The 25,725-nt window shown below is 47.5% G+C and overlaps 1 protein-coding gene across 2 annotated transcripts in view; it reads left to right on the forward strand.

Moving 5' to 3' along the window:
* Window positions 1-4,984: 4,984 nt before the first annotated feature.
* Window positions 4,985-25,725, forward strand: part of ABCC4 (ATP binding cassette subfamily C member 4) — a 292,989-nt gene continuing 272,248 nt past the window's right edge. For both annotated transcript variants that reach the window (XM_010358905.2, XM_010358906.2), the window contains exon 1: window positions 4,985-5,472. In XM_010358905.2, coding sequence (XP_010357207.2) covers window positions 5,399-5,472 — 74 coding nt within the window. In that variant the 5' untranslated portion in view covers window positions 4,985-5,398. The remainder of the gene's footprint in view (window positions 5,473-25,725) is intronic.

Consider the following 25,725-nt stretch of genomic DNA (forward strand, 5'->3'; position numbering starts at 1 on the left):
GTCTCGAACTCCTGGGCTCAACCAATCCTCCCACCACAGCTTCCCAAAGTGCTGGGATTATAGGGGTGAGCCACCATGCCTGGCTAAGTTATTCACGATTTTTTTTTTTGAGACGGAGTTTTGCTCTTGTTGCTTAGACTTGAGTGCGATGGTGCGATCTCAGCTCACTGCAACCTCTACCAGATTCAAGATATTCTCCTGCCTCAGCCTCCCAAGTAGCTGGGATTACAGGGACCCACCACCATGCCTGACTAATTTTTTGTATTTTTAGTAGAGGCGGGGTTTCACCATGGTGGCCAGGCTGGTCTCAAACTCCTGACCTCAGGTGATCCACCACTCTCAGCCTCCCAAAGTGCTGGGATTACAGGCCTGAGCCACAGCGCCTAGCCAAATGGTTGCATTCTTTTGAGTTTCTGATAAGTCTCTCCAAATGAGGCAATCAGAATATGCATCTGTCTCTGTGAGCAGAGGGGTGACTTTGAGTAGAATGGGAGGCAGACTTGCCCTGAGCAGTTCCCAGCTTGAAGTGGCCCTAATATTTTTTCCTTTGATAAATCATTCTTAAGACATCTTTAGGCTGGGTACAGTGGCTCTCACCTGTAATCCCAGCACTGTAGGAGGTTGAGGCTGGCAGATTGCTTGAGCTCAGGAATTCGAGACCAGCCTGGCTGGGCAACACAGCAAAACCCCCCCTCTACCAAAAAAAATACAAAAATTAGCTGGGCATGGTGGTGCGTGCTTGTAGTCCCAGCTACTTGGGAGGCTGAGACGGGAGGATGGGTTTGAGCCTGGGAGGTTGTAGTGAGCCAAGACTGCACCACTGCACTCCAGCCTGGGCGAGAGCTAGACCCTATTTCAAAAACAAACAAACAAACAAACAAACAAACAAACAAACAAAAAAGAAGACATCTTCCTCGTCTTTGCAGGCTCATTCCCTGGCCTATCATATATCCAGAAGGCATCCACTAAATATTTATTGAATGAGTGGGAAAAAATCCCCATCATTTAATTTATATATTGCCTTCACAATGTATTCACAAGTTGGGAGACTCACAATAATCCTGTGAAGAAGGAAGAGTGGGGATTCTGATCCCTATTTTGTTTTAAAATTTATTTTTATGTTTTTAGAGACAGGGTTTCTCACTCTGTCTCCCAGGCTGGAGTGCAGTGGTGCAATCAGAGTTCACTGCAGCCTCAAACTCCTAGGCTCAAGTGATCCTTCCATCTTACCCTCCTGAGTAGCTAGGACCACAGGTGTGTGCCACCATGCCTGACTAATTTAAAAAACATTTTTTTTTTGTAGAGATGGCATCTCATCACATTGCCCAGGCTGGTTTCAAACTCCTGGTTTTAAGTGATGCTCCTGCCTTGGGCTCCCAAAATGTTGAAATTATAGGTGTGAGCTACCATGCCCTGCCTGACCCCATTTTATTGTTTTTTTTTTTTTTTTTTTTTTTATGGGAGTCTAGCTCTGTCACCTAGGCTGGAGTGCAATAGCGTGCTCTTGGCTCATGGCTCACTGTAACCTCTGCAGCCCAGGTTCAAGCAATTCTCCTGCCTCAGTCTCCTGAGTAGTTGGGATTACAGGCACATGCCATCATGCCCAGCTAGTTTTTGTATTTTTAGTAGAGATGGGGTTTTGCCATGTTGGTGAGGCTGGTTTCTAACTCCTGATCTCAGGTGATCCGCCCGCCTCCGCCTCCCAAAGTGCTGGGATTACAGGCATGAGCCACTGTACCCGTCCCTGACTCCATTTTAGACCTGAGGAAAATAAAGGTCAGAAAGGTTAGGTAACAAGTGAAAAGATATAAAGCCCTGGTCCCCTGGTTCCATATCCAGTCCCCTCTGCAGTCAGACACTGCTGTACAGTATCGCTTCCAAATACCACATTGTTAATGTTCAGAAAAGAACGTTAAGAAGTTCCAAAAGATCTTACTAAGAAAAAAATAAGCATCTGCAGGAGCCGAAGGGACTGAGTACTTTGGCAGTTTGGAGATGGCTAATTATGGGTCTTACACAGTTGTTGGGGGTAGGGAGAGCATTCTGGGGCAGTCTGACAAGGGAAGTCACTAGACTTCTAACTTTAGCAAACAGGTTCTCTAGCTTGGAAGTAGAACTGGTAGCTCAGCATTTACTGGGCTAGAAAGCTTAGGGAGTTTCAAAGGGCACTGTAAATCAGGTGAAGACTATTTTGGTTTATTGCTTGCATTATCTGAGAAAGAGCTATCAGAAAGGTAGGTTATTGAATGATCATAGCTTTCCCACAGTAGTCAACTTAAAATATTGTGTTCCTTTTTGTGACAGAAATTCTGAAACATGAGCTGGTATGCTGGTGAGTGCCTACAATCCCAGGTACTTGGAGGGGCTGAGACAGGAGGATTCCTTGGGCCCAGGAGTTTGAGTCCAGCCTGGGCAACATAGTGAGACCCCATCTCCAAAATGAAAACCAAATTCTCAAACACGCATGAAATATGAAGAAAATAAACCCCCATGACACATCATTTGGCTTCAAAAATTATCAATATTTTGCCGTTCTTATGTGCTTAACTTTTTTTTTTTTTTTTTTTGGAGACAGAGTCTCACTCTGTAGCCCAGGCTACAGGGCAGTGGCGTGATCATAGCCTACTGCAGCCTCCAACTCCTGGGCTCAAGCAGTCCTTCCACATGAACCTCCAGCTGGGACTACAGACTCACGCAACCACACCCATCATATTTTTACATTTTTAGTAGAGACGAGGTCTCCCTATGTTGCCCAGGCTGATCTAGAACTCCTGAGCTCAAGCAATCCTCCCACTTGAGCCTCCAGGGTAGCTGGGACTACAGACTTACTCCACCATGCCCATCTGATTTTTACATTTTTAGTAGAGGTCTCCCTATGCTGCCCAGGCTGGTCTAGAACTCCTGGGCTAAAGCAATCCTCCTGTCTCCACCTCTCAAAGTGCTAGGATTATGGGTGTGCACAGCCTAGAGTGCAGTGGCACCTTTTTTTTTTTTTTTTTTTTTTTTTTGAGATGGAGTTTTGCTCTTGTTGCCCAGGCTGGAAAGCAGTGGCATGATCTCAGTTCACTGCAACCTCCACCTCCTGGGTCCAAGTGATTCTTCTGCCTCAGGTTCCCGAGTAGATAGGATTACAGGTGTCCACCACCAAGCCCAGATAATTTTTTGTATTTTTAGTAGAGATGGGGTTTCACCATGTTGGCCAGCCTGGTCTCAAACTCCTGACCTCAGGTGATCTACCCGCCTCGGCCTCCCAAAGTGCTAGGATTATAGGCGTGAGCCATCGTGCCCGGCCCGGTGGCACCTTCTTAACTCCCTGTAGCCTGGAACTCCTGGGCTAAAGCCATCCACCTGTCTCAGCCTCCCAAGTAGTTGGGACTACAAGGGCATGCCACCACACCTGGGCTAATTTTTAAATTTTTTGGTAGAGACAGGGTCTCACTATGTTGGCCAGCCTGTGCTTGACTTTTAAATATGTGTTTGTGTAAGGCTTTCTTTAAAAGCTATTAATGATACTATCTTAGCAAATATACTTGGAAAATTATCAAGGAACAATAAAATGATCTCGTTCTAAGCACCATGAACTTGGAGTCTTTATTTTTTTTCATTCAGGGTGGAAATGAAGAGCAGCTGCTGACCTTGGTAAGGTAGGCACAGAAGTAACTGAAGACTTAGGAGTGGGAGTCCAAAAGCTTGGAACAAGATTTTGTTCATTCATTCCTACAGCCATTCAACCAGCATATTCTGGCCACTTCTCACGCACACTGGCCATCCACCAGGGAGATAGACCATGCTTAGGCACAGGCTTAATGTAAATCATGTTTAATTCTTTCTTGGCTCTAAGACCCTGGACAAGTTCTGCCTTTCAGCTTCACCTTCCTCATCTATAAAATAAGAATAACCTTGAATGCGGCACTGATAGAATTAAAAGTGAGATAATTGGTCGGGTGTGGTGGTACATGTCTGTAATCCTAGCACTTTGGGAGGCCACGGTAGGAGGATCACCTGAGCCTAGGAGTTTGAGACCAGCCTGGGCAACAAAGTGAGAAATTATCAAGGAACAATAAAATGATCTTGTTACAAAGAAAACCAAATTCTCAAACATGCATGAAATATGAAGAAAATAAACTCCCATGACACATCATTTGGCTTCAGAAATTATCAGTATTTGAACTTAGAGCCTTTGATTTTGATTTTTCCATCTCTACAAAAATTACAAAATATTAGCCGGGCGTGGCGGCGGGTGCCTGTAGTCCTAGCTACTTAGGCTGAGTTGGGAGGATTGTTTGAGCCCTGGGAGGTCCAGGGTGCAATGAGCCATAATTGAGTCACTGTGTGTGAGACTGCCACACACACACACACACAAGTGAGACTACGCACTCAGAAATGCACATAAACATAATTGGTCTTCTGGAACACATGTGTCGTTTGCCACTGTTATCTGTTAGGCTTTAGGGCTTGATGATAGAAATCATAAGGCAGTCTCTCTTTCCTCTTATATTCCTTTCCCAATCTAAGAGGGCAGCAAAAAGCTCAGAGGTCCACCGTACCATGCAACATGTGAGATGCCGAAGGCCCGCCCCATCGACGACAGCATTCATCCATCTTCCAAATTCATCTGGGTCCTACTCTCGAGTTACCCGGCTTTCTTGAGGTCTTGCAGCTCTACAAGGATAATCTGTGCGAAACTTTGCTGTCGTCCGAGGTCAAATGTTTGGCTCACAGGTTGGAGAGCCTCCATGGCACCCGCGTTTGGTCCTGAGAAGGGCAAGGCGCCCAGGGGGCGGGCTGGTGGAGCACGAGGCAGCTGTCTCCCAGTCTCCCCAAACCCGTGCCCGAGGGGGCGTTTCTGCGTCGCAGGGGCGGGCACAGCCGACGCCTCCCTGCTCCACCTTCTGGGTCGGCGCCAAAACTCGGATAGTGAATTTCGGGAAGTTTCACTGGGGTGCGAGCACGTGGGCACCTCAGGACCCCGGCTCCGCGCCGCGCGCTCGGCTACCCTCTCTATTCAGCGGCGCGGGCGGCCCTCGCCTCAACCCTGGGCGTAGCTCTGGGCTCCCTTTGGCGTCGCCAGCTTCGCCTCCTCTCGCCGCGTCTCCTCCCGCCGCGTCACCCGTCGGCCCCGGCCGAGCTCGCACGCGGTGCGCGGCTCCCGGGCTCCAGGCGGCGGCGCGTAGCGGGCGCCCCCGAGGCGGCTCTGGTAGCGGCGGGCCTGAGAGGCGGGGACTGGGCGTGCCGCCGGCGCCCGGCTCCCGGAAACGGCTGCTTCACAGGCTCCTGCCGAGCTGACCGGCGCGGCGGCCGGAGCTCCAGCATCTCTGCTCACGGTCCAGGAGGGGAGCCCGCGGCCACCGCCGCCTGATCAGTGCGACCCCGGCCCGCGCCCCCCACGCCTGGCAAGATGCTGCCAGTGTACCAGGAGGTGAAGCCCAACCCGCTGCAGGGCGCGAACCTCTGCTCGCGCGTGTTCTTCTGGTGAGTGTCCCCGCCATAAACAGGTCACCCTGTAGCCGTCCGCCCCGCGGACGCGCTCTCCCGGGGCCGCGCTCGATGCTGCCCCAGCCTTCTGCGGCTGGGAGCGAGGGGAGCGCTTTCCTGTGCCACGCGGTCCACACCGTGGCTTTCTGCTGCAGTGGCGCCGCCCCACGCCGGCCGCGTGGTCCCCGCCTGCGCCCCTGTGCGGGGGGCAGGGGGACGCGGGGACGCGTGGACCCGGCGCTGGTGGCGCGGGGCCAGCGGCTTTGCTGCTGGAGGCCCTGCGGGCCCTTAGGGCTCCGGGGAGGAGGAGCGGGAGGTGGGGAGGCGGGGAACCCAGGCTGCCGAAAGGGGGAGTCTCTTGCCCAGCGGGAGAAGCGACTGCACCCATTACACGCCCACCCTTCGCTGGCTGCCACCTCCTGCTCCGAGACTCACAGTCTCCTGAACTCAAACGCACCTTTTCCTTTCTTTTTAAGTAAGCAGCTTACGAACAGCTTCCTTCATTTAATCTCCGCCAAAGCCTAATTAGTGTCCTGGACCTATGCCATCTCCCAATAGTGTCCCCACCCCTTCCGATATTCCTTACGAGACAGCTGGATCCAACTCCACGTCCCCGTTGTGTCTCTCTGTGTCCCGATGTCTCTATCGTTTGTCTCAGTGACCAGGACTCTCCTGTCTCTCTGTGTGAATCTCACTGTGTGTCCATGTGGGTCGTGGTACCTAGTTATGGCAAGTTTCATGTGGGTAAAAAACAGTATTATTTTTTATTTATGAATGAGGACACTGTTCTTGAACAAGATTTTCCAAGTTTTGCTTTTAATTGGGACATACACCGCCACGACTGGAGTCTGTCTTTGACCAACTTCTTCCCCTGTTTCCAGTATTTTCACTTCCACCTAGGAGGACTGCTCCGGGGTAGTTCCCTGGAATCGCTAACCTTCAGAGAGGTGATCCATGGTCTTGATACAGGTGGTTCCTACCAGGAGTTCTACCATCTTAAAACCACCCCAGGGCTCCTGAGCTGGGAGGGCCCACAGCCCTACCCATTCTCTGCAAGGAAACAAGTGGAGAAAGACTCAGGTGATAGTTGTACCTAAAACTTCGATCTTGGCCTGGCGCAGTGGCTCACGCCTGTATCCCAGCACTTTGGGAGGCAGAGGCGGGTGGATCACGAGGTCGGGAGTTAGAGACCAGCCAGGCCAACATGGTGAAACCCTGTCTCTACTAAAAATACAAAAATTAGCTGGGTGTGGTGGAGCACGCCTGTAATCCCAGCTACTAGGGAGGCTGAGGCAGGAGAATTGCTTGAACTCAGGAGGTGGAGGTTGCAGTGAGCTGAGACTGCGCCACTGCACTCCAGCCTGGGTGACAGAGTGAGACTGTCTTGAGGGGCGGAAATTCCATCTGCTAACTACATGAGCCTGAACCTTTGAAGGGCTTCAGTCTCACTTGGTTGATTATTAGATCTTCTGTTTCTTGACTTCTGCTGCCTCATCTTTCCCACATGTTGATATTGCCTTTTATTATGGGACAGCCTAGGGTGGGGGTCTCCAATCTTTTGGGTTCCCTGGGACACACTGGAAGAATTATCTTGGGCCATACATAAAATACACTAACACTAATGATATCCTAACACTAATGACAGCTGATGAGCTAAAAAAAAAATTGCAAACAAATCTCATGATGTTTTTAGAAAGCTTATGAATTTGTGTTGGGCCACATGCAGCCCACGGGCCTCAGATTGGACAAGCTTGGCCTAGGGGATTCCAAGAGGATGGATCGCTTACTTTTGTTTCGATTGTGATACACTCAGTGGGTGTAGGACCCTCTGGGTTGTTTGGCGGCCTTTCTCTTGAGAGACGCGAGAGGCGCGTGGAGGAGGAAGGAATATGGGTGTGGTTTCTGTAAATAATAACTTGAAGTAGACAAATGGTCTCCTCAACTTCAGGCAGGGCAAGGAACCTTTTTTTTTTTTTTTTTTTTTTTTTGAGACAGGATCTTGCTTTGTGCAAGCTGTGACCCAGGCTGGAGTACAGTGACACATTCGTAGCTTGCTGCAGCCTCCAACTCCTGGGCCAAAGCAATCCTCCTGCCTCAGCTTCCCGAGTAGCTGGGGCTCCAGGTGTGTGTCACCATGCCTGGATAATTTAAAAAAAAGTTTTTTGTAGAGATGGGGCTCTCTAATTTGTTGCTCAGGCTGGTTTTGAACTCCTGGGCTCAAGTGTTTCTCCCGCTTTGGCCACCCAAAGTGCCAGGATTACAGATGTGAGCTCTGCCTCCTTACATTTTCTCCCCCTACATTTTCAAATTTTAGGTGGTGGGGAAATAGGAAGTGATGCTTTCCCATTGATGACTGGAGTTGATGACTGGAGTAGGTGTTCATTTCCGGTTTCCCTGATGGAGGGGAAGGAGCTAGTACCTCTATTTTACTCTGAGGACACTTAAGCTGAGAGTGGTTGAGTAATTTGCCTGGACTCACACAGCAATCAAGTGTCAGAGCAGGCTCCAAAGCTGGGCAGACTGGCTCCCCAGCCTCTTTGGAGCTGCTGTACTGAGCTGTTTCCAGTTCAGGTGCTTGTCGGAAATGCGTGGAGAAGGCACCCCCTGTTCTGGCAGGCTAGAGTTTCTCAAGGGAAGTTCTTAAAGTGCCTGCAGTTGGAGATGATGCATGTGTAACAACTTTTACTGTGCTTTAGGGCAGCTGTTCTCAAAGCATGGTACTCAGAGCGGCAACATCAGCATCACTTGGGAGATTGTAAGAGATGCAGATTCTCCAGCATCCGCTCCAGACTGATTCAGTAAAACGGGAAACACTGGGTGTGTGGGTGGTGGTGAGGTTTCACGTGCTCCAGGTGATCTTGATTTGAGGAGCTTACTGCTTCTAGCTACTCCTCTCATTGGAGTGTTATTATAGTATTATGCTTTTATTTTTAATTTTTAAAATTTATTTTCTTTATTTTTTTTGAGACTGAGGCTTACTCTGTCCCTCAGCTCTGTCACCCAGGCTGGAGTGCAGTGGTGCCATCTCTGCTCACTGCATCCTCTACCTCCTGGGTTCGAGCGATTCTCCTGCCCCAGTGTCCCGAGTAGCTGGGACTACAGGTGTGTACCCTCACACCCAGCTAATTTTTGTATTTTTAGTAGAGATGGGGTTTCACTGTTTTGGCCAGGCTGGCCTTGAATTCCTGACCTCAGGTGATCTGCCCGCCTCGGTCTCCAAAAGTGCTGGGATTACAGGCGTGAGCCACTGTGCTTGGGCCAGTTTGAGGAATTTTAAAGTCTGAGGCCTCTTAGTGAGAAAATAATAATCATCATCATCTGAGGAATGCAGAGTCCTTTTAAATTATCAGGCCCAGAGAGACATTAAAATGACACAGCAGTCACCTTATATTTCCCACCCCCTTGAGCTATTTACTTATCACTTGAAAGTGCTTCATGTTGCCACATAGCTACAGACTAACCTAACAGTGCCCCACGGACACTGTAATCCACAGCTCAGGAGTTTGAGCTCCAGTGATCTGCCTGCCTGGGCCTCCCAAATTGCTGGGATTACAGGCGTGAACCACCGCACTGGGCCTGTAGTAAATTCTTGAGTTATATTTTGTGCCTTAGCCTCCTGCTTTTAGGTTAGTATTTGTGTTCCCTTCCCACTGCCAGTGGAAAGCTGAAATGAGCCCATCCAGGAAGTGGCTGCCTGGAGACAGGGCCCACCTTGTAGGGAAAAACTGCTTTTTCACCTTCTTGCTGGGTGTTTGCTTTTCTTCTCAAATATCATCTGCTTTCTGAACTTGTGAACTGGTAGCTGCCTACCTAAATGATGCCAATAACTAGCTTACTGACTTTTATACAAAGTATGTTCCTGGGATTTTGGTGTATTCATAGCATAATTTGGACTTGGAGTCTAAAAGGAGTCATGCATTATGACTGTTGGCAATTGTGGATTTTTAAAGTTAGTATTTTCTCCTATTTCTTTTCCCTCCTTTTTTTTTTTTTTTTGAGACAGAGTTTCAGCTCTGTCACCAGGATGGCAGTGCTGTGATCTCTGCTCACTGCAACCTCTGCCTCCCGGGTTCAAGCCATTCTCCTGCCTCAGCCTCCTGAGTAGCTGGGATTACAGGTGCATGCCACCATGCTCAGCTAATTTTTGTAGTTTTGTGAGAGAGGGTTTCACCATGTTGGCCAGACTGGTCTTGAACTCCTGACCTCAGGTGATCCGCCCACCTTGGCCTCCCAAAGTGCTGGGATTACACACATGAGCTACTGCACCCGGCCACTTTCTGTAGTAAATTTGAAACTATAGAAAAAGAAGTAGGGAATAGAATGTTTTATTTCTGTTGGCCACGTATATCTGCTGATATTTTGGTTGCTTCTGTCTTCCTCACAAACCTTTTCTTTCTTTTGCTCAGGCTGGAGTTAAGTGGTGTGATGATGGCTCATTGCAGCCTTGGCCTCCCAGGCTCAAGTGATCCTCTCACCTCAGACTCCTGAGTAGCTACAGGTGTGTGTCATGGCTCCGGGCCAATTTTTGTGTTTTTTTTTCATAGAGACAGGGCTTTGCCATGTTGCCCGGGCTGGTCTTGAACTCCTGGGCTCAAGTGATCTGCCTGCCTCAGCCTCCCAAAGTGCTGAGATTATAGGCATGAACCACTGTGCTCAGCCTTAATTTAAATTTTTATGGCATTAAATAATCTTGAAAACATGATATTTAATGGTTGTAATTTATGTAGTTTTTCACTATTGAACACAGTGCATTTCTAATAACAATGTAACGGATACCCATGCTTTTAGTATGTCCTTCCTTTTTGTTTCTCAGAAGTAGAATGACTGGTAAAGCCTGTTTTCCAACAGAATCGGAACAGTTTGCCCTCTTAGTAGTAGTTTGTGTCCTTATTTCATTGTTAACTTTGCGTACTGAACTAATTAATTAATTAATTTTGAGATGGAGTCTCGCTCTGTTACCCAGGCTGGAGTGCAGTGGGGGGTGATCAAGGCTCATTGCAACCTCCACCTGCTGAGTTCAAGCGGTTCTCCTGCCTCAGCCTCCTGAGTAGCTGAGATTACAGGTGTGCACCACCACGCCCAGCTAATTTTTGTATTGTTAGTGGAGACAGGGTTTTGCCATGTTAGCCAGGCTGGTTTTGAACTCCTGACCTCAGGTGATTTACCGGCCTTGGTCTCCCAACGTGCTGGGATTAGAGGCATGAGCCACGGCGCCTGGCCCGAATACTGAATTTGAAAAAGTTTCCAAGCTGATAGGTTAAAAATAGTATCAATCAGTTTCAGTTTGCATTTATTTGATTGATAATTATAATTGAACTTTTACAAGGTCTGTTGACCCTTTGTTTATTGGTATATCTTTGAATTATCCATTACGTTTTTTGCATTTTTTCTATGAGGCATTTATGGTTTTGAAATCACTTGTAGTGTTTACAATAGTTTTCTAGATTTTCACTTCTCAGTTTTTTTCAGAAGTTTTAAATTTATATATAATTAATTGATCTTTTCTTTTTGGTTGTTGCTGTTGCTTCAGCTCTTTTTTAAAAATAGAGATGAGGTCTCACTATATTACCCAGGTGGGTCTCAAACTCCTGGGCTTAAGCCATCCTTCCGCCTAGGCCTCCTAAAGTGTTGGGATGGTAATTTCTTTGGGTAGATTGAGGGACTGAAGTGGGAGGATCACCTATTTTTTCCTAGTTTAGGTGGGATTGCAGGTGCGAGCCATCTTCTCATTTACCTCTTCGACTCTGTTGACCAGGCCTGGAGTGCAGTGGCGTGAACATGGCTTAACTGCAGTCTCAACTTCCCAGGCTCAAGTGATCCTTCTAGCTCAGTCTCCCAAGGAGCTGAGCTACAGGTGCATGCCACCATGCCTAGCTAATTTTTAAATTGTTTGTAGAGATGGGTCTCACTATATTGCCCATGCTGGACTCCAACTCCTGGACTCAAACAATTCACCTGCCTTGGCCTCCCAAGTGCTCGGATTAGAGATGTGAGCCACTGTGCCTGGACTTCTTCAACTCTAAATATACCTTTTTTTTAACCCTGGGATCACCTCGATCTCCATATCCTTTTTTTTAAAATTTGGAGACAAGGTCTGGCTGCACTGCCCAGGCTGGAGTTCACAGACATTATTTCAGCTCACTGCAACCTCCTCCTCCCAGGCGCAAGCCATCCTCCTACCTCAGTCTCCTGAGTAGCTGGGACTACAGGTGTGCACCACTCCGCCTAGCTAATTTTTGTATTTTTTTTTTTTTTTTTTATAGAGCTGGGGTTTCACCATGTTGCCCAGGCTGGTCTCAAACTTGTAAGCTCAAGTGATCTGCCTGCCTCGGCCTCCCAAAGTGTTGGGATTATAGGCATGAGCCACCACGCTCCACCTCTGTATCCATTTTCTTTTTTTTCTGAGGTGGAGTCTCACTCTGTTGCCTAGGCTGGAGTGCAATGGCATGATCTCGGCTCACTGCAACATCCACCTCCAGGATTCAAGTGATTCTCCTGCCTCAGCCTCCCAAGTAGCTGGGATTACAAGTGCCCACCACCATGCCCGGCTAATTTTTGTGTTTTTAGTAGAGAGGGTTTCATCATGTTGGCCAGGGTGGTTTCAAACTCCTGACCTCAGGTGATCCACCCACCTCAGCCTCCAAAAGTGCTGGGATTACAGGCGTGAGCCACTATGCCTGGCCTTCCATTTTCTTTTAGTCATTGTTTCATTTCTAACAATAAAGGCAGCTAGAATTTCTTTTGGTATTTGATATGAGGTAGTCCCCATTTTTTCCCCAAACAGCTCATTTTCCCCATTACCATTTATTGAATAATTCCTCCTTTTCCCGTTAGTGGAAATAAGTGGCACAGCCTTTTAACCATGTCAAGCTTGGCACAAGATGGGCCAATCCCTGAGAATCTCCTAGGAATCTTCCTGCTGCCCCCTGGTGCCCGGCAGGCACTTTGCATTCCTCTGCCCACACCTGATACAGAGATCTGGGGTCAGCAGCAGGGTGGCAGCTAACAACGAAGGACTTTTCCCCAAACATGGGCATTGAGAGGGATCGCCAGATGCATCTGGCCCACAGAGAGTGGTTAAATCCTTGCTCTCCTGTTGCTGGCCGTGTCTCAGTGGGTGAAGTATCATCTAGCAAAGCCTGTGCTGCTGTGGAAACGGCCACTAGTGACCAGACAGACTCTCTGGAGACCTGCCCTAGAAAGCTGATGACATGACTGTAGAAGCAAATGCAAGTGGCTGAGGGCAGGGGATGGCTTAGAGAGGATGGGTGCGTGAGGCCCTCAGTCAATGCGTAAAATGTTTAATTTTATATTTCATTTTTCTATAATAAAAAAATTATTTTTCTTTTAGAGATGAGGTCTCACTATGTTGCCCAGGCTGGTCTCAAAATCCTGAGCTCAAGCAGTCCTCCTGCCTAGGTTTTCCGAAGTGCTGGGATTATAGCCATGAACCACTGTTCCTGGCCATTTAATTTTGTGGGGTGTGTGTGTGTGTGTGTTTTGAGACAAGGGCTTGCTCTGTTGCCCAGGTGGGAGTGCAGTGGTGCAATTATGGCTCAATGCAGCCTCAAATTCCTAGGCTTAAGTCGTCCTTCAGCTCAGCCTCCCAAGTAGCTGAGCTATAGGTGCATGCCATAACACCTAGCTCAGGTGTTTTTTTTTTTTTTGATGGAGTCTCACTCTGTCACCCAGGCTGGAGTGCAGTGGTATGATCTCGGCTCACTGCAACCTCTGCCTCCTGGGTTCAAGTGATTCTCCTGCCTCAGCCTCCCAAGTAGCTGGGACTACAGGTGTCCGCCACCATGCCTGACTAATTTTTTTTGTATGTTTTTAGTAGAGACGGGGTTTCACTATGTTGGCCAGGCTGGTCTTGAACTCCTGACCTTGTGGTCCGCCCTCCTCGGCCTCCCAAAGTGCTGGGATTACAAGCCTGAGCCACCGTGCCTGGACATCTAGCTAATTTTTTTTGCGGGGGTGGGAGGGATGGAGTCTTGCTCTTGTTGCCAGGCTGGAGTGCAGTGGCGTGATCTTGGCTCACTACAACCTCTGCCTCCCAGGTTCAAGTGATTCTCCTGTGTCAGCCTTCTGAGTAGCTGGAACTACAGGCACACGCCACCATGTCTGGCTAATTTTTGTATTTTTAGTAGAGACAGGGTTTCATCATGTTGGCCAGAATGGTCTTGATATCCTGACCTCGTGATCTGCCTGCCTCGGCCTCCTGAAGTGCTGGGATTACAGGGGTGAGCCACCGTGCCTGGCTGCTAGTTTTTATTAATAGATTTTTGGTAGAGACTGGGTCTCACTGTGTTGCCCAGGTTGGTCTTAAACTCTTGGCTTCAAGTGATTCTCCCGCCTTGGCCTCCCAAAGTGCTGATATTGCAGGTATGAGTCTCACCAAATTATAAATTTCTGCGTCCACAGAATCACAGTCTCTTGGGGTTGAGGTGGCATCCTGAAATCTGCAGTTTTTTAAAGCATATTTCCTGGGTGATTCAGATGCTGAGATTTCGGAGCCACGTTTCTCAGGTCTTTCTCAGTCCTTGGCGTCCAATTCTACTTGATCAGTGTCTGGGAGGCCAAGGTTACTGACTTGACCCTCTGCGGTTTAGATTATTCATTTAGCAAACATTTGAGTGCCTTCTTTTTATTTTATTTTACTTTTTGTTTTTAATTTTTTTATTTCTGAGATGGAGTTTCACTCTTTTTGTCTAAGCTGGAGTGCAATGGTACAATTTCAGCTGACTGCAACCTCCGCCTCCCGAGTTCTAGTGATTCTCCTGCCTCAGCCTCCCAAATAGCTGGGACTACAGGTGTGTGCCACACGCTCGGCTAATTTTTTGTACTTTTAGGAGAGATGGGGTTTCAACATGTCCAGGCTGGTCTTGAACTCCTGACTTCAGGTGATCCACCCACCTGGGCCTCCCAAAGTGCTGGGATTACAGGCACGAGCCACCACGCCCAGCCTGGACTATGTTTTCTACCCCAACCTTGTGGTCAGAGGTGACCATGAAACTGAGACCTGGCCAACAGGAAGTGGTTGCAAAAGGTGTCTTGCTTCCATGCCTGGAACACAAAAACCAGCCCCACACAACGCCTTTCCAGCTGAATAAAGAGGTCTCCTGGAGAGGAGGAATACTGAGAGGAGGCCGAGCCGCAAGATGGTGAAAGTCCAGCTAGGAGTGAGTGGATGGTGTTGTTCCCCACCCTAGATTGCCCAAAGGGGACTACAGCATGGGACTAGGCATGGTCTTGGTTTCTTTTTTTTTTTTTTTTGATACGGAGTCTATCTCTGTCTTACAGGCTAGAGTGCAGTGGCGCGATCTCGGCTCACTGCAACCTCTGCCTCCTGGGTTTAAGCGATTCTCTTGCCTTAGCCTCCTCCCAAGTATCTGGGATTACAAGAGCTCGAAACCATGCCCGGATATATATACGTGTATATATACACGTATATATATATTCGTGTGTGTGTGTGTGTATATATATATATTTATATTTTGTATTTGTAGTAGAGAAGGGGTTTTGCTGTGTTGGCCAGGCTGGTCTCCAACTCCTGACTTCATGTGATCCACCCGCCTCGGCTGGTGATTTTTAATTAAGCCACTGAGCATCGGGGCTTGTTTTCTTCAACAGCTAGCATTATTTGCATGATACAGTGGCTGCCTCCCTCATTGTGTGAGCTCTTTGAGAACAGGAATGGTACTTTATTGTAATGGATTTTAACCTGGCAAGAAAGAAGGCACTCTGCCTTCTTTCGTGGTGGTGGTGCGTGCCCGTAATCCCAGCTACTTGGGAGACTGAGCAGGAGAATCGCTTTAACCCAGGAGGTGGAGGCTACAGCGAGCTGAGATCGCACCACTGCACTCCAGCCTGGGCTACAAAATGAGACTCTGTCTCAAAAAAAAAAAAAAAAAAAAGCAAAACATAGTCCAGGCTGGGCGTGGGCTTATGCCTGTAATCCCAGCACTTTGGGAGGCTGAGGCAGGTGGATCACAAGGTCAGGAGTTCAAGACCAGCCTGGCCAACATAGTGAAACCCCATCTCTGCTAAAAATACAAAAATTAGCTGTTCACAATGGCATGCACCTGTAGTCCCAGCTACTTGAGAGGCTGAGGCAGGAGAATCACTTGAACCCGAGAGGCGGAGGTTGCAGTGAGCCGAGATCGTGCTATTGCACTCCAGCCTGGATGACAGAGTGAGACTCTGTCTCAAAAAAACATAGTCTGTGTGTCCAGCAGTCCCTACTGCAGGAGTTCATCCTGACCCAGTGTTGGGTGTGCTGGAGTAGAAGTACGGAAAAGCTGTGTCAGAGTGGAATTTTGCTTTTGTTTTTGTTTTTTGAGGTGGAGTCTCACTCTGTCGCACAGGCTGGACGGCTCACTGCAACCTCTGCCTCCTGGGCTCAAGCAATTCTCCTGTCTCAGCCTCCCGAGGAGCTGGGATTATAGGTGTGCACCACTAGGCCTGGCTAATTTTTTTTTTTTTGGTAGAGATGGGATTTTGCCATGATGGCTAAGGTGGGGCTCTTTGGGGAGGGGTTGACCCTCCTGTTGGAGCTTGGATGGAGAAGGTGGGGAGTCATCCCTGGCAGGGGATGAGATGTCCAGGTCACAGAACTACATATGGACAAAGTGTTGCCTGAGATGTGTGGTGAATGACCACCCCTCAGTCACAATGCCGTCCCTGTGAGCCGGTAGCGTTTGGTACACCCAAGGGCGACCTCCCCTCTTTATCCCAGTACATTCAGGCTTTGCTTCTCCCACTTCCAGCCCCGTACTCATGAGCACTTACAGCTCTTCTGTGGCCTGTGACTTAGCTCCTTGTTCCGTTTCTGGGTTCCATGACCACTTCCGTGTTGGTCTGTTTCTGGCCTAGTCCCTGTCTGCAATTTTCTCCACACTAGCTCCTATCTTCCCCTTTTCCTTAGTGTCATAGAATTAGTGGGTTGAAAGGAAGAGATCTTCTAACCCACACTCAATACAGGAATCCCTTCCAGTTATTGGGCAATGGGGAAATGCATTATGTGACTCGCATGACTTTAGATTAGAATGCCAGAATTATGTTGTATTGAGCCACAGTTTTCTTTCCATGCAATTTCTACTCATGTTTACCTACTTTTAAGAAAAAAATTAGGGCCGGGCGCGGTGGCTCAAGCCTGTAATCCTAGCACTTTGGGAGGCCGAGATGGGCGGATCACGAGGTCAGGAGATCAAGACCATCCTGACTAACACGGTGAAACCCCGTCTCTACTAAAAAATACAAAAAACTAGCTGGGCGAGGTGGCGGGTGCCTGTAGTCCCAGCTACTCTGGAGGCTGAGGCAGGAGAATGGCATAAACCCGGGAGGCGGAGCTTGCAGTGAGCTGAGATCTGGCCACTGCACTCCAGCCCAGGCGACAGAGCGAGACTCCGTCTCAAAAAAAAAAAAAAAAAAATTACAGAATTTAATGAAGCAAAGAATGATCTGTGAATCAGGCAGCTCCTAGAACCAAAATAGGTTCACAGCCACTCTCCTTCTTTGTTTTTTGTCAACACGCAGAGCAAGTTGGCTACTTCCCTTCATATGCTCACCTCATAGTATTCAAAGACAGCTTTCATGGCCACATTAAATCTTTGTTTCTTTGTTTGAGACAGGGTGTCACTCTGTCACCCAGGCTGGATTGCAGTGGTGTAATCTCAGTTCACTGCAGTCTTCACCTCCTGGGCTCAAGCCATCCTTCCACCTCAGCCTCCCGAGTAGCTGGGACCACAGGCGTGTGCCACCATGCCCAGCTAATTTTTTGTAGAGACAGAGTTTCGCCATGTTGCCCTGGCTGGTATTGAACTCCTGGGCTCAAGTGATCCTCCCGCCCTAGCCTCGCAAACTGCTGGGATTACAGGCATGCACCATGGTGCCTGGACAGGAGTTTATTTTTGACCCTGTTGAGTTTGAGATGCCTGCTACACATTCACATGAAGATGTTGAATAGGCACTCAATTGGTCATGAGTTTGGGGCTCATGGAGTTTATCTTCTTCTTATTATTTCTTTAGATGGAGTTTTGCTGTGTTGCCCGGGCTGGCGTGTAGTGGTGTGATCTTGGCTCACTGCAACCTCCACCTTCCGGGTTCAAGCAATTCTCGTGCTTCAGCCTCCCGAGTAGCTGGGATTACAGGCGTGTGCCACCACACCCAGCTAATACTTGTATTTTAGTAGAGATGGAGTTTCATCATATTGGCCAGTCTGGTCAGGAAGTTTATCTTAATTTGGACCTCATCAGTGATACATGCAGTTGAGCTGCATTGGACACATGGCCAGTTGACCTCACAGTCTGCTGGGCTTATCCATGCGTAACTGCTCTTCTATTCCTATGCAAATGTATTTTGTGGATGCCAAAGTTTAGCAGCTCATTGTTGCTGTTGAAAGTTCTTGGAACAGTTTTGTATTCTGAATGCTAGAAAGGATGGGTCCTAGGAATGTCCTCTAGGTTGTGGCAAATCCACTAATCAACACTGTAGTCGCTAGATTAACTTGGCCACAAGTGTCAAGAGAGGTCGTGTCATATGGAAAGTCTGCTTTATGGAAGTCAAGAAGTATTGGAGTATTGGATCACCTGGGCATTTTCTTCTTCTTCTTCTTCTTTTTTTTGTTTTTGAGACGGATCTTGCCTTGCCAGCTAGCCTTGGAGTGCAGTGGTGCAATCATAGCTTATTGGAGCCTTGACCTCCCAGGCTCAAGTGATCCTACTGCTTCAGCCCCGCAAGTAGCTGGGACTAAGGTGCGGGCCACCATAGCTGGCTAATTTTTCTAATACAGGTGGGGTTTTGCCATATTGCCCATGCTAGTCTCAAACTCTTGAGCTCAAGTGATCCACCTGCCTTGGCCTCGCAAAGTGCTGGGATGACAGGTGTGAACCGTCATGCCCAGCCTGGGCAGTCATTCAGAAACTCCGCCAAGAAAAGGGTTAAAGTCATTTGGCATGATTTCCTCTTTTTTTTTTTTTTTTTTTTGAGACTGAGTCTTGCTCTGTCACCCAGGCCGAAGTGCAATGGTGCAACCTCAGCTCACTACAATCTCTGCCGCCCGGGGTTCAAGCGGTTCTTCTGCTTCAGCCCCCCGAGTAGCTGGGATTATAGGTGCGTGCCACCACATCCAGCTAATTTTTGTGTCTGTATTTTCTACTCTTATTTATTTTTTTGAGATGGAGTTTTGATCTTTTTGCCCAGGCTGGAGTGCAATGAATGGTGTGATGCCACTGTGCCTGGCCTCATGAGTTCCTCTTTTTTTTTTTTTTTTTTTTTTTTTTGAGACAGAGTTTCGCTCTTGTTGCCCAGCCTGGAGTGCAATGTCACACGATCTTGGCTCACTGCAACCTCCGCCTCCCGGGTTCAAGTGATTCTCCTGCCTCAGCCTCCCCAGTAGCTGGGATTATAGGCGTGTGGCACTACGCCTAGCTAATTTTTGTATTTTTAGTAGAGATGGTGTTTCACAATGTTGGCCATGCTAGTCTCGAACTCCTGACCTCAGGTGATCCACCCTGCCTCGGCCTCTCGAAGTGCTGGGATTACAGGCGTGAGACAGCACATCTGGCCATGATTCCTCTTAACACAGGCTGTTTCTTGGTTCTGCTTTTCATGAATATACTCTTGAACTGCTCCCTTCAAATGATTGTTGATGTGCATTATTTCGGTTAACCTTACTAGCTCTATTTTTTCTAAATTCTTTTTAGATTACATAGCAGTTTCTTAGTCCTCACCATGATTGGATCACCTGGACAGCCATAAAAATATGGATGTCTGTTCCCGTTATAGGCCAATTGGAATAATAATTTCTGGGGGTGGTATCTGCATGTCTATATATATATATATATGTATATATAATTTTTTTTAATTAAAAAAGCAGTTCTGCCTCAGCCTCCTGGGTAGCTGGGATTACAGGCATGCACTACCACGCCTGGCTAATTTTGTATTTTTAGAAAAGACGGGATTTCTCCATGTTGGTCAGGCTGGTCTGGAACTCCTGACCTCAGGTGATCCGTCTGCCTTGGCCTCCCACAGTGTTGGGATTACAGGTGTGAGCCACCGTGCCCCGCACGTCAATATTTTAAAAAGGTTCTCCATGTCTCTGATGGGCACTGAAACCCAAGAACTACTGATCAACTGCTCGCCAAAGTCAGAAATATTTCTGTGCATATTTCCATTTTTCTGGCCAAAGGTTCACCGCCCCTTTTTCGGGTTCCTCTCAAAGAACTTGGCTGATCTCAAAGCATGAGAACCATTACCACAATAGGACTTATTCCCGTCTGTGGGTGCTCAGCCAGTGGCTGAGGGAGAAGGGTGCTTGCTCTGTGCCAGGGATGTTGTTACGGATTCCGGGTCCTTCGATTTTTATAGTAACCCCTTGTTGAGGGTGGCTCTGCTCTTGTGTTACATGCAGGTGAAGGAAACTGAAGCTGGAGAGGCCAGGTAGCATAATGAGGGTCACCCAGGCAGGACATGATGGAGCTGGGAATTGAGTTAAATCTGACAAATTCCAAAGCGTGAGCTCCAGCCTCTGCGTCACTATGTTTATTTTCTCACCCTGGGTCAGAGATTAATTGAGCTCATGAGATTAACTGACTGGAAATCTCACACTTGTGAATTCAGAACTCGTGAGCATAAAATTGCTCTTCTAATCACTTGCTTTTATTTGCTGATCTTTATTGGTGTATTTTATTGGTCAGGATATGATTGAGATTATGTGATAAACCCAATTGACCGCTTCTTTTAACTTCTATTGAAGTAATCCCTCAGATTACTGTCTTGAGAGAGGGAGAGTGCAGACAGTCCAACAGGATGTACTCTTCCTCTCTGAAGACAGTAGAAAGGTATCCATCCTGTTTTAAATAGTAGCAGGGAGCTTCATCAATGGCTTAACATGGTAAGCTGGGCCTGGAGAGCTCTCAATGTAACAGAGCCCAAATGTGGCATTTACATGAATTCTAAGTTGATTAAGCGACACAGTTTGTTCAACTATAAAACATTATAGGTTCTTAATAGATTTTACCTATTATTGTATATGTAGGTTCCTAGTACATATTAGGCTGTAGATAAACGGGATGATGAGAGTTCTTGGTACTAAATTTATTCCCCCCCCCACTTTTTTTTTTGAGACAGAGTCTTGCTCTTGAGCAGCCTCCGCCTCCTGGATTCAAGCAGTTCTCCTGCTTCAGCCTCCCGAGTCGCTGGGATTACAGGCTTGTGCCACGACACCTGGCTAACTTTTGTATTTTTAGTAGAGACAAGGTTTCGCTGTGTTGGCCAGTTTGGTCTTGAACTCCTGACCTCAGGTGATCTGCCCACCTCAGCATCCCAAAGTGCTGGGAATACAGGCATGAGCCACTGCATCCAGCCTACATTTACCCTTTTATCACGCCTTTTTTTATTGTCTTAAGTCTTTAAGTCTTATTGAAGTCTTTACTCATTTGCGAGTTTTTTACTAAATTGTTAGCTCTTTTAAGGCAGAAACCAGTATCTACAATGTCTTAATCTCTCAGTGTCTAGTTGAATATCTTGTACTTAATATACTTAATTAATGCTTATAAGCCATTACTTTAGTCTTAATCTCAATTCTTGAATTTAGAGTTGCTGACACCTGTGTCTTAGGAACAAGTGGGAAGCTAGTTATTGTGACAGCCTCAGACCTGAGCCAGAAGACCCACGATCTTGTACACGTTAGCTGTGTGTGACCTTAGGCAAGACATATGACCACTCTGGGCTTTGGTATCCTATTCTACGATTTAGAAAAATTAAACCTACTCACGGCATGCTTTAAGAACTATATTTTAAAAATACATTATAAAATATTTATTTATTTATTTATTTATTATTTTTGTGAGGCAGAGTCTTACCCTCTTGCCCAGGCTGGAGTGCAGTGGTGCAATTTCGGCTCACTGCAACCTCTGCCTCCCAGATTAAAGCGATTCTTGTGCCTCAGCCTCCCGAGTAGCTGGGACTACAGGTACAAGTCAGCACGCCTGGCTAATTTTTTGTAGTTTTAGTAGAGACGGGGTTTCACTGTGTTAGCCAGGATGGTCTTGATCTCCTAACCTCGTGATCTGCCAGCCTCGGCCTCCCAAAGTGCTGAGATTACAGTTGTGAGCCACCTCGTCTGGCCTACTTATTTATTTATGAGGTCTTGCTGTGTTGCCCAGGCTAGACTGTAGTGGCTATTCACAGGCACACTACATCCTCAAATTTGTGGCCTCAAGAGGTCCTCCTGCCTGATCCTCCGAAGTTTCTGGGACTGGCTCCAAGAGTTGTATTTTAAGGATAAAGTTTTTTTTTTGAGACAAAGTCTCGCCCTGCTGCCCAGGCTGGAGTGCAGCGGCGTGATCTTGGCTCACTACAACTTCCACCTTCCGGGTTCAAACGATTCTCCTGTCTCAGCCTCCTGAGTAGCTGGGATTACAGGTACCTGCCACCAGGCCCAGCTAATTTTTGTATTTTTAGTAGAGACGGGGTTTCACCATATTGGCCAGGCTGGTCTCAAACTCCTGACCTCGTGATCCGTCCACCTCAGCCTCCCGAAGTGCTGGGATTACAGGCATGAGCCACCACGCCTGGCCAGTTCTCTTTTTTTGGAGACTGAGTTTTGCTGTGTTGCCCTGACTGGAGTACAGTGGCACGATCTTGGCTCACTGCCACCTTCTGGGTTCAAGTGATTCTCGTGCCTCAGCCTCCCAGGTAGCTGAGACTATAGGTGTGTGCTACCATACCAGGCTAATTTTTTGTATTTTATTAGAGATGGAGTTTCACCATGTTGTCCAGGCTGGTTTCAAACTCCTGAGCTCAGCCTATCCGCCCAGCTTAGCCTCCCAAAATGCTAGGGTTACAGGCGTGAGCCACCGTGCCCCGCCAATAAAACAATAAAGTTCTATACACTTATTTTTCTTTTCTTCTTTTTTTTTGAGACAGAGTTTCACTCTTGTTGCCCAGGCTAGAGTGCAGTGGCATGGACTCAGCTCACTGCAACCTCTGCCTCTGGGTTCTAGCAATTCTCCTGCCTCAGTCTCCCGAGTAGCTGGGATTACAGGCATGTGCCACCACACCTGGCTAATTTTTGTATTTTTAGTAGAGATGGGGTTTCACCATGTTGGCCAGGCTGGTCTCGCATTCCTGACCTCAGGTGATCCACCTGCCTTAGGCTCCCAAAGTGCTGGGATTACAGGCGTGAGCCTCCGCGCCCGGCCTTATACACTTATTTTTCTCCCTCACCTCCAATCAAGCAGGGAAAGTTAATATGGAAATAGATCAGTGTATAATGTCCCATCTCTGGTGAATGGAGAAGTCACCTGTTTGTAAGTCCCCCAAGAAATGAAGATCTATTAAAAAAAAAAAAAAAGGCCACAAAAGGAAATTTAATTCATACTCAGAAGTGGGCCTCTATCTATGGAAGTACTTGGAAAATTATAAGGTGTGTTATTACATCTCTAAGAAGTTTTCCTGGGCTGGGCACTGTGGCTCATGCCTGTAATCTCAGCACTTTGGGAAGCCGAGGCAGGCGGATCACCCGAGGTCAGGAGTTCGAGACCAGCCTGGCCAATATAGTGGAACCCTGACTTCACTAAAAATACAAAAATTAGCTGAGTGTGGTGGTGGGCGCCTGTAATCCCAGCTTCTGGGGAGGCCAAGAAGGAGAATTGCTTGAACCTGGGAGACGGAGGTTGCAGTAAGCTGAGATTGTGCCACTGCACTCCAGCCTGCAGGACAGAGTGAGACTGCATTTCAAAAAAAAAAAAAAAAGTTTTTCTGGAAAGCAGTTTCACAGCAGAGCGACAAGACTGAAATTGCCCCAGTTAGCCTTTGCTGGCTGACTTCCCTCTTTCCGTTAATAGCATCACTGCACCCAGTAACTAAGGCTTGCGTCCTCAGTTATCTGCATGTAGAGAAGAGTCTGGTCAGTGATAAAAGGTAGTTGATCCGTTGCCACATCTTGACTGGAGGCACGCAATGATTCCAGATTCCAACCCAGTCAATACACTGCGGGTTTCGTCTTTACAAGGCATAGCTCTGCTGCTTTCTGTTCCAGAGCCTTTGGTGGCATCTTCTTTGGCATTTGATACTCTCCTTTTCCTGGTCTTAACTTAGCTTTCCTACATTCTCAGATATCCATTGTTCCTGGATAGTCAATATATGATGGCTTTCCCCTGATCACACCTCATATTTGCTGTCTTGTTCCCTTAGCTCATGCTATGTACCCTGGCTAGTGTACCTACCTCTCAGCTCCACTGTTAAAATTCTCCCTGAAAAGTCATCCGTTAACCAACTTCTAGTCCATTATTCAGAGGATATGGAACTGCTATTTATTTATTTATTCATTCATTCATTTATTTGAGATGGAGTCCCACTCTGTCGCCCAGGCTGGAGTGCAGTGATGTGATCTCAGCTCACTGCAGCCTCCGCCTCCTGGGTTCAAGTGATTCTCCTACCTCAGCCTCCGGAATAGCTGGGATTACAGGCACCCACCACCACGCCCAGCTGATTTTTGTATTTTTAGTAGAGATGGGGTTTCACCATGTTGGTCAGGTTGGTCTTGAACTCCTGTCCTCAAGTGATCCTCCCGCCTCACCCTCCCAACGTGCTGGGATTAGAGGTGTAAGCCACCACGTCTGGCCCCATTTATTTATTTATTGAACAGATGGAGTCTCACTCTGTTGCCCAGGCTGGAGTACAGTGGTGTGGATCTCAGTTCATTGCAGCTTCTACCTCCTGGGCTCAAGTGATTCTCTAATCACAGCCTTTTGAGTAGCTGGGACTGCAGGCATGTGCCACCATGTCTGGCTAACTTTTATAACTACATTATAATTATGTAGTGCTTCCTGTAGGCAGGGGAGCTATTCTAAGTACCTTACCAATAAATATTATTAAATACTAATAAGAAACCTATGGGGTGGGTACTGTTATTTCCCATGGTCACACAGCCTTTCAGTGGCAGAGCCTAGGTTCAAACCAGGTAGGTAACTTAGCACAGAGTCCCTGCTCTCAGCTGCAGTGTCATGTACCTCTTGATTATAGGTTCTGAGAACAGCGACCCCAGTCCCTGCCCTAAGGGGCTTATGTTCCAGTGGGAGTCAAACCATATACATTTTTGAGTCTCTGCTGTTTGCCACGCACAGGGGACAGGGGTGTCTGCCCAAAAGGCCGTGTCATCTGTGTAGCTGCTAGACACTGTCAGTTCCATGTGGGCAGTGTCCTTGCCTGTTCGTGTCCCAAGTACCTGACCTAGTCCTGGCACAAAGTGGCTCAGTTGGCTGGGCAAGGTGCCTCATGCCTGTCATCCCAGCACTTTGGCAGGCTGAGGCAGGTGGATGGATAGCTTGAGCCTAGGAGTTTGTGAACAACCTGTGCAACATGGCGAAACCCTGTTTCTACAAAAAATACAAAAATTAGCCAGTCATGGTGGTGCACACCTGTAGTGTACCAGCTACTCAGGAAGGTTGAGGTGGGAAGATCACCTGAGCCCAGGAGGTTGTGGCTGCAGTGACACATGATCACACCCCTGCAGTCTAGCCTGGACAACACAGTGAGACCCTGTCTCAAAAAAACCCCAAAACAATAACCAAAAACTCAAACCAAACCAAACCAAAACAAAAACAAAAAAAAAAGAAAAAAAAACCCCAAAATGGCTCAGTTACTACTATTTTTGAATGAGCACACAGGACCAACTTTGATGTAATTCCAATAATTGTGATTACTCCTTCCACTTTCTCTTTGTTGAAGGGGACGCTAATTACAGTGATGAAAGAAATTCTTAATTTATCTCTTCCTTTCCCCGTAGGTCTGGAACATTTCCATCACTGCAGAAAATTCTGTTGCAGCCAAGTGCTGTGGCTCACGCCTCTAATCCCAGCACTTTTGGAGGCTGAGTTGGAAGGATCACTTGAGGTCAGGAGTTTAGGACCAGCCTGGGCAATATGATGAAACTCCTTCTCTACTAAAAATATAAAAATTAGCCGGGCATGGTGGCATACACCTGTAATCCCAGCTACATGGGAGGCTGAGGCATGAGAATCACTTGAACCCAGGAGGCAGAGGCTACAGTGAGCCTAGAGTATGCGATTGTACTCCAGCCTGGGTCACAGAAGGAGACTCTGTCTCGAACAAAAAAAAAAAAAAAAAAAAAAAAGAAAATTCTGTTGCACAGCATTGCTCTGGTTTAGAGGATTAGATCCCTAAACAGTGAAAATCTTTTTAAACACTTGCTCAAAACCAGATGTACCAGTTAGCCTTCCCTCC

This window comes from Rhinopithecus roxellana, chromosome 18, assembly GCF_007565055.1.
Source record: "Rhinopithecus roxellana isolate Shanxi Qingling chromosome 18, ASM756505v1, whole genome shotgun sequence".
Classification (NCBI taxonomy): domain Eukaryota; kingdom Metazoa; phylum Chordata; class Mammalia; order Primates; family Cercopithecidae; genus Rhinopithecus; species Rhinopithecus roxellana.